This window comes from Oratosquilla oratoria, chromosome 2, assembly GCF_046742065.1.
Source record: "Oratosquilla oratoria isolate Oo_2021 chromosome 2, ASM4674206v1, whole genome shotgun sequence".
NCBI classification, from domain to species: Eukaryota; Metazoa; Arthropoda; class Malacostraca; order Stomatopoda; family Squillidae; genus Oratosquilla; species Oratosquilla oratoria.
Window position 1 is genome coordinate 16,761,549 of NC_134778.1, and position 10,000 is coordinate 16,771,548.

Here is a 10,000-nt window from a genome sequence, read left to right on the forward strand (position 1 = left end):
TTTGGAAGTAGGTAGAAACAACTTTGCCAACCGTGTAGTTAATGAATGGAATAAACTTCCTGCACAGGTAGTGCAATGTAGTTCAGTTGGAAGCTTTAAGAATCATTTAGATAAATACCTAAGATGCTGTAATGATTATAATTTGTCTTATATTATTTGTTTTTGTTTTGTTATCGTTTGTCTGTCTGATTTTCAATTATTATTAGTTATATGTCACTTTATTATTTACTATTTACCTGTTTGTTTATTATTTTAACTATACATATGCATTTATTTATGTATTTTATTTGTTATTTACATTATTATGATTTTTTTTTTTTTTTTGTGCATCCGACCTAGATATGGATCAAAAGGTCTCCTGTCGGCATGCTCCGCCTTTGTAATAACCTCCTCTTAGCATCCATTCCCAGATGTCTATTTCTCATTACACTTTTTAATCCACCAAGGCATTTACTCGCTTCTCTCAATCTACATAGTACCTCCACCCTCACTCCTCCCTTTCCTGCCACATTCGCACCCAAGTATCTAAAACCATCCACTTCCTCCAGTCTCTCACCCTTAATGCTCACCTCCAGCCTGCTGTCACTCTCTCCCCTTGTACATCTCATCACCTTACTTTTGCCCACATTTATCCTCGGCTTCCTTCTTTCACACGCCTTTTCAAACTCTGTCACTAACTTCCTCAATCCCTCCTCTGATCCTGCTACAAGCGCAGTGTCGTCAGTAAACAACAACTGGCTTATTTCCCACTTTTCTCCATTTTCTTTAACCATCTCCAACCCTTGCATTCACCTCTCGCACCACCCCATAATCATAACAGATAGACACGGAAACAAAACACCCAACTACTATGTGTTTTGTATAATTCCTTCCTTTATTTTGTTGACAAACATAATTAGGAATGTAACAAAGACAGTGGCCAGTTTTATTCCATGTGGCTACTTTTGCTCCTTCTTACGGTACTGAATGATCTATATAAGAAAATATTATCTAAAGTAGTGTTTCTCAACCTTTTTTGTTCTGTGGCCCCTTTCGACATGATAAAAACCTTGTGGCCCCCCATGCCAACTCCATCCATCCCTCACCCTGATCACCCAAAGAAGTGAAAATATTATGGACCCAAAACATTTCAGGCATGAATCAAATAACAATATTAGTTGGATAAATTTATTTGTTGAATACTATCAAAATGAATAAAGCAGGAATTAATGTAGGCGAACTTGGCTCTTTTTCAAAAGTTTCAGTGGGATCCCTGTGACTGATGCAGAGCTGCCAACTTATCAATATTTGACTCCAGAGATGTCAGAGAAAGACGCAAATCGCGTCTTTTTCCTATATCAAGGCGGTTTCGAGTCTTTGACAGCAAGTTAACAGCTTTGATAACATGCCTAAGTGCTTCATGCAGACGTCCTGCTAAGTTTTTGGCGACCAGGTGCTACCGGTGAACAACACAGTGCACACAAACGACGTTGGGGACAGCTTTTTTTAAGTACGCACTGAATCCCCGATACCTTCCGATCATAGCAGCAGTGTCATCTGTTGCACAAGCCACGATGTTCTTGAGTGGAATGTTGTTTTCCTCAAAATATTCCTCAAGTTTTTTTGAAGATTGACTCGCCTCTAGTGTCAGTTGTTAATTTCAGTGCAAAAATCAGTTCTTCACATATTCCATCAACATCAAGGAACCTTGCGAACGCCATCAAAAGGGCAGAATTATCAGGTAAAGTAGTTTCGTCAAGTTGAAGCGAGAACTCATTCACCTGCAGTTTTAAGACTAATTGGCTCTCAACATCAGCAGCCATTTCATCGATGCGTCGCGATACTGAAGAGTTGCTCAGCGGAATAACATTGGTGACCTCTTGTGGACTTTGCTTCATGATTGTTGAAAACACTGCCGGCATGATGAGAGATTCACCAATAGTATGAGGTTTGCCTGCTTTTGCGATCAAATTGGATATCTTGTAAGAAGCCAGCATTCCTCTGTCTATTTTTGCCACTTTTTGGGTGAACATACGATTCACTGTCATCCTTCCTTGGAACTCATCACGTAAATTCTTGAAAAACTCTAGCGGGTTGTCTTGTCTTTATGCGCAGTCCTCAGATGGTTTTTTTTCAGTTTGCAGGGGCGCATACTCTCATTTTACATGGAAGCCTTGCATATCAGGCACATGGGCACTGCAGAATTTTGTGGGGACTCGATGAATCCATAAGCAAGATATTAGACTGAATATTGCCTACATTTGTTTTTAGATACACTGGCCATACTTTTCTGGAACATAAACAAACGAAACTCATTAATACTAGGTACCGATATTATTGAATGGGAAATATCTTACCTCCAAATAACTAAGCAAGCTAACAAATAAACAAAAACTATTAGCCATAATTTATGCATTTCGAGAAAAGGAAGGCAGTCAGCTCTTTACACACATTTTTCAACATACATACCAGAAATGAGATGTATTCTTTACTCACAACCTGAAGCAAAACGGCGAAAACAAACTCATGGTTTTAATGCAAAAAATCAGCAATAGCAAAGCAATAGTAGAAAAAAAAATAATCACAGGGAAAAGAAAACTCCAGATTGGCCTATCCTAGCCCACCACGAAGCAAATACCTCCACAAAAAGCCGCTTCCCAATACTAGGTACCTACCCAGCGTGTAGAGCAGATGTTTGCAGTAGCAGAGCCGAGAGTCAAGTGATTGTATTCGGTCTGGCACGTTTATATACTATACAGTGTTTCCGACGGAATACATTTTTGTGCCACTTTTATCTGCGAACAGTGTTTCCGGCGGTACCATGTGTTGTGACGCTTTCATCTCGCGAGTCGGCGCCGGAAGTCTGCTGCTGCAGCCTGTATGTGTGTGCGTGTGTGCGTGCTTACTCTGTGGCACATCTATGAGGCTAAACCGCCACAACCGAACTGACATATGAATCACACACTCAATTGCATCGACATACAGTTGTCATGTGCCACCATTTATCCTCGCTAATAAAGGAAATTCTTCTGTGGCTCCCCGTGACCTCCCGTGGCCCCCATTTCTTAAAATTGGCCGCTTGGCCCCCTGAAAAAATCACATGGCCCCCGTTGAGAAACACTGATCTAAAGTATTCATGTTTGTATGTAAAACTCTATGATATAAACCATAAATCATATTTGTTCAAATGTACTTTTAAAAATTATGATAATTTTCTGAAAATGACTGATATAATTTATCTCCATTAAATCCTAGGGCAGTATGTAAATATATTTTCTACTACAGTAACATAATGTTGATGTTACCATTCACACTGTTGGTACCATATGTTGAAATTATTTATATACTATATGAGTAGACAAACATCAATATGTTGATAAAGACAACACAGATTGCAACTTGAAAAAACGATGAATATATACTCAATCACAATAAATCATTCATCACATTTACATTTGGAAATTCATTAACTCACGAGTAATAAACACAACTCAAGACACAATGAAAGAAAACGAAGATATATTTGCTTGACATTTTATTACAACCATGAAAGGCATGACTAGTGACGTCACGTAGTAGTGGTAGAAAAGGGCACCTCATTAGCACGAGTGACGTAAGAATATAATCGTGTGATATTTGTTTTTCTTTCAAATTGTAACAATAAAAACAATACTTCTACTACTACTACTACTACAATTACTATTTTTGGAAGATGGTTCCATGTCTACAATTGATGTTTATCACCTATTGACATTTGTGATGTAATTTGTCAGGCATGTCATTTTTCATATGCTTCTTCTATCCTTTATCGTTATCTTCATTATAATGTAGATCAAAGTATCACAAATTCTATATCCATATACAATATGCCTAATCAATGAAATATAAATAACCATCTTTATTTTCATTATCCTAATAATAGTTCACTCTCATCTTCGAGTTTCTTGTCTTATAACTTCTCTTAGATTGAGGGCAGGAGTAACGGTGTACTGACAGTTGACTTTAATTGACCTGCATTGGTTACCAATTAAGGCCAGACTTGTGTATACAATATATGTGATGCGCTATCAGGCATTAAATTCTGGTAGACCCAAATATATACGTGATCTCCTTGAGGACTTTCATATAGACTCAGATATGTTGTTAAGACACAGTGTGATGCCACATAGATTACACGAGCCACGGTATAATCTGGAAATTGGATTTAGAGCCTTTGAAAATTGTGCTCCAAGACTCTATAATAAATTACCTTTAAATCTTAAGATGGCCGAAAATGTTGAAATATTCAAGAAATGACTGAAGACATACTTGTTTACTGAGTGTTATGATCTGGATGATATGACTCTGAAGCAAGAATACAAGTGTTAGTTTGTATGAGGGGCGGCTGTAATGGACGCCGTGTAAGCGGCGGAATACGGCCGAGAAACTCCAACTACGTAAGAACGTAAGAAAGACACCATGTAAATTTTATACGGAAATATATTTTCTCCATTGTTCAGAGTGCATCGCAAACCATCAGAAATGCATTCCTCTGACTCAGGAGCCTGTTGAATATATAAACAAGTATTTCTGAATTCATAATTTCAACATCACCATTTCGGAGCAAAACACCTTGTCGGGAAACTTAATTTTCTAGTCTACAAAAGAAGGAGAGTGATGGAGGATTGTGTTGTTGTACAGCCACAAACCACAAAAATGGGATAAGAACATAAGAATGAAGGAGACTGCAAGAGACCATAAGGCCTACACTAGGCAGCTCCGTATACATCACCACCTGTTATCCCCATCCATAAAGTCATCCAATCGTTTCTTAAAACAACTGATAATTTCAGCGCTTACTACATGGTTACTAAGTCTATTCCATTTGTCGACCACCCTATCAGTAAACCAATTTTTGCCTACTTCCTTTTTAAAGCTAAATTTGTCCAGTTTAAAATCATTACTGCGAGTCCTGCCCTGCTGTTTTAATATGATTACCTTGTTTGCACCACCCTTGTTAAAGCTTTTGATCCACTTGAACACCTCTATTAGATCACCCCGCATTCTGCGTCTTTCCAGGGAGTGTATGTTAAGGTGCCTAAGCCTCTCTTCGTAAGGCAAATTTCTGAGTTCATGTATCATTTTGGTCATTCTTCTCTGTACTGATTCTAGTGAATTGATGTCCATTCTGTAGGACGGAGACCAAAACTGTACCGCATAGTCAAGGATGGGTTAACTATCGCTAGATAGAGTTTGATAATTACCTCTGCACCTTCTATTCGTTGCCGTCCTAGCAATGAAACCTAATGCTCTGTTTGCTTTATTCCTGGCGCTAATGCACTGTTTCCTGGTTTTAAGGTCCGGACTCACTAGAACTCCCAAGTCTCTCTCGCACTCAGTTTTCTCTAAAAGCGTGTTATCTAAGCTGTATCTATTTTCGGGGTTGTGTAGCCCTACGTTTAACACGCTACATTTAGAGATATTGAAGTTCATTTACCATTTCACCGACCATGTGAACAATTTGTTAATTAAGATCGTCCTGCAGAATCTTTGCGTCGTCTCCTGACCTAATTAGGCGTCCTATTTTAGTGTCGTCCGCAAACTTACTAACATCACTATTTATCCCATCGTCTAAGTCGTTTATGTACATAATGAACAACAAGGGACCCAAAACCGAGCCCTGGGGGACCCCACTAGTAACATTGCCCCACCTAGATTTTACTCCATTTATGGTGACCCGCTGTTTTCTGTTACTAATCCAAGCTCTAATCCATTTTAACACTTTTCCTCCTATGCCATGGGCTTTGATTTGATTTAGTAGTCTCTGGTGTGGCACCTTGTCGAACGCTTTGCTAAAGTCAAGGTAAATAACATCGTAATTATCATTGTTATCTGACGCCTTATATACTTTAATGTAAAAGGATAGAAGATTAGTCACACATGACTTACCCTTGGAGAAACCATGCTGTGAATCGCGAATTAAATTATGTCTTTCGATGTGTTCTCTGAGTCTATTTACTATTACTGATTCAAGCATTTTTTCTATAACCGATGACAAACTAATTGACCTGTAGTTGCATATAGACGATCTATCTCCCTTCTTAAAAACAGGAACAACGTTTGCCTGCCTCCAAGCAATGGGCACAAAACCAGTGTCTACCGATTTCAAAATTACACGCCTTAAGCATTCTCGGAATTTTTTTGTCTGATCTCGGGGATTTTGTAGCTTTAAGTCTTTTAATCTGCTTGACTACTTCTTCTTTACTAATGCTGATATTAGATAGACTATTTTCTTCATCCCCTCTGAAAATCGGATCGCAGTCAGGTACTTTATCTAACCTCTCATTAGTAAACACCTCACTCATTTTTTTTCCTCCGATATCTTTTTCGCTTCATTCTTTTTGTATATAAATCCTTCCTTTAAAAAATATCAGCTTAATCTAATTCATATATATAACTAATATATTGGGCAATTTTTTTTTCAAATATCAAAAGTAAACCTGACAGTTGATCTGTTCTGTATGAATGTTTGCCAAATTAGGATGTAGGGTCTAATGTCGGAAATGTTCATGGTAATAACAAAACCAGTTTAAATTGCAATGATAATATGGAGAAGTATTATAATAATACAACAGTCACATAACGACTGACAACAACCGTGATAATAATGCACCAGCAGATAGAGTTCACCACTGTATCGAGAGAGGAACAGTCACACGAGTTACTCCCAGTGTGTTCTTTAAAGCGATCATTTCGAACACGAAACACAAAATTGCGTCAATGGTGCCAAAGCTTTGTTTTTCATGAAGTAGAACGGTTTTTCTATAGTGATAGATGTGTGGAAGCACTTCGATGCTGGTGTAAAAAATGTATGTATGACATTCGATATAGAGCTAGGAACATAAATCTCAGAACATTTTGGATGCAGACATCACTGAACCTTAAACTATTCGTTGATGATGTAAAGTTAGAATGTATGCGTTTTTTCTTTTATAATTTACCATAGTCCTGGATCATGTGTGGGACTTGTGTGTGCGTGTACAGTACACACACACACACACACACTAACACACACACACACACACACACACACACACACATATATATATATATATATATATAAGTATTTTTTATACATTTATGTCTATGTATATGTATATGTATATATATATATATATATATATATATATATATATATATATATATATGCAATAAAACACTAAGAACGTGTGTTCACAAATGCGTAAGATGCAATTATACGCAAGCGCTCTGTTTCGTTAGTTTATTTTCCCAGTGGTTACTGATTACTTATGCATACATACATACATATATATATATATATATATACTGTATATATATACATGTATATACATATATATATATATACAATTATACATATACATATACATATATGCAATAAAACACTAAGAACGTGTGTTCACAAATGCGTAAGATGTAACTATACGCAAGCTCTGTTTCGTTAGTTTACTTTCCCAGTGGTTACTGATTACTTATGCATATATATATATATATATATATATATATATATATATATATATATGTATATATATATATATATATATGGGCATATATATATATATATATATATATATATATATATATGCATATATATATGTATATATATGCAATAAAAACACTATATATACATATATATATATACACAGACGCTCCTCTACTTACGTTCATTCGTTTTACGCTTTTTCAATTTTACGTTTGAACTGACTGTAAACAGAATTGTAAAAAAAAAAAAAAAAAAGTGAATTTTTGAGTTTAGCGTGCTTTTCGTAGTACGAGACGTTCAAACCAAGATCTATATATACCAGGTCTAACCACTTCCGACCGAATTTCAAGGGTGTTGGCGCAGCGGGCCCGTGAACGTCACCTGGCTGTTCAAAGTGGGGTTCGCGCGTCCTATCGCTGTCAGTTGTAGCTGGTGCGTCACTCGGGTATGTTGCTGCCTCCGCTCGCACCGCTCCACGCAATTAGTTATATTCTGACAATGAAGATCTGTATATACCGGTATATATAGATCTTGACAATATGGCTTCTTGTGACATTAAGGGTTGTGGCTCAAACCAAAGAGCAAGTAAGCCAAATGTTAATTTTCATCGTTTCCCTGCAAACACACACACACAAATGTGAACGTGTACACATATAAGCACACACGACGATGTCTCCCCATCCCGTAAAATACAAGTATATAAACGCACACACACACGTGAACGTGTACACATACTGTATAAGCACACACGACAATATCTCCCCTTCTCGTAAAATACAAGTATATAAATACACATACACGCACATATATACAGTATAAGTGACTCGGTGGTACGGTTGGTAGGGACTCAGATTTCTGGGACAACAATAACAGCATTACCTAGTTCGTATCCCGCCCAAATATGAAAATTTTCATCGTTTCCCTACAAATAAACATACACGCACACAAGTGCACACATACTGCATAAGCACACACACACACGTGTACACATACTGTATAAGCACACACGACGATATCTCCCCTTCCCGTAAAATACAAGTATATAAATACACACACCATACTGGTCGAAATATACAGTTCGTCTGTCTCCTTTGCTTTGTTTCTCCGATAGTGGGTTATTAAAAAACATTTTACTAGAATTGCTACTACATTTTCGTCTTGTGATATATATATACTGTATATATATATGTACACACACACACACACACACACACACATACACATATATATATACATATATATATATATAATATGATATATATATATATATATATACATATATATATATATATATATATATATATATATATACATATATAATATAATATAGTACATATATATATATACATTATAAATATATATATATATATATACTGTATATATATATATAGTATATATACATATATTGCAAAAAACCACAGGGAAAATAAAGTCGGAATACTAAACGTTTTCGTCTATTACGAAATCTTCTGGGATGTAATAGACGAAAACGTTTAGTATTACGACTTTATTTTCCCTGTGGTTTTTGCAATATCAATTTAGTCACGCGTTACTGTGGTTATTTTTGCAAATACATACATACATACATACATATATATATAAAATATATATATAAGAAATATATATATATATGTATATATATATATATGTGTGTATATACATATATATATATACAATATATATATACATATATATATACAATATATATATATATATACATATACAGTATATATACGAAGAAAATGAGAGTTGATGAGTGAGGAGAACGGAGGAGAAATAAGGAAGGATGAGGTGAAAGGCAGTTGTAAAGATGATGAAAGCAGGTAAGGCACCTGGTCTGGATGGATGTCATGCAGAATGTCTGAACAAGTGAGGTTCAGTGATGGTGGACTGGTTGGTGAGATTATTTAATGTTTGCTGGAGAGAGGTAAAGTACCGGAGGACTGGAGTAGTGCCTGTATAGTTCCTCTTTACAAGGGAAAAGGGGACAAGTGTGAATGTAGTAATTTCAGAGGGATTAGCCTGTTGAGTGTAGTAGGGAAGGCTTATGGGAGAATCTTAATTGAGAGGATTAGGAGAGGAACAGAAGGAGTAATTGGTGAGGAACAGTGTGGATTTAGGACGGGTAGAGGTTGTGTAGATCAGATCTTTGTGGTAAGACAGATATGTGAGAAAGCTATAGGAAAGGGGAAGGATGTTTTTTGGGCTTTTTATATGGATCTGGAAAAGGCTTATGATAGGGTAGACAGAAAGGCACTGTGGGAGGTCCTGCAGATTTATGGGATAGGAGGAAAGCTTTTGGGAGCTGTCAAGAGTTTTTATGTGAGTAGTAGAGCATGTGTTTAGGATTGGAAATGGAGAGAGTGAGTGGTTTGGAAGTAAAGGTGGGACTTCGTCAAGGATGCGTTATGTCGCCCTGGCTGTTCAACTTATACATGGATGGGTGGTGGTGCGAGAGGTGAATGCTAGGGTAGTGAGTCAGGGATTGGAGATGGTTAAAGAAAATGGAGAAAAGTGGGA

General features: G+C 36.6%; 2 protein-coding genes across 2 annotated transcripts in view; both read right to left on the minus strand.

Annotated features, from left to right (window-relative positions):
* The window catches only part of LOC143034534 (zinc finger BED domain-containing protein 5-like), a 2,905-nt gene extending 878 nt beyond the window's left edge, over positions 1 to 2,027 (minus strand). The window contains exon 1 of the mRNA XM_076200728.1: positions 1,619 to 2,027. Within this exon, the coding sequence (XP_076056843.1) occupies positions 1,619 to 2,027 (409 nt within the window). The remainder of the gene's footprint in view (positions 1 to 1,618) is intronic.
* A 2,316-nt stretch (positions 2,028 to 4,343) lies between these two features.
* The window catches only part of LOC143034540 (uncharacterized), a 12,212-nt gene continuing 6,555 nt past the window's right edge, over positions 4,344 to 10,000 (minus strand). Inside the window, exon 2 of the mRNA XM_076200741.1 lies at positions 4,344 to 4,523. Coding sequence (XP_076056856.1) covers positions 4,344 to 4,523 — 180 coding nt within the window. The remainder of the gene's footprint in view (positions 4,524 to 10,000) is intronic.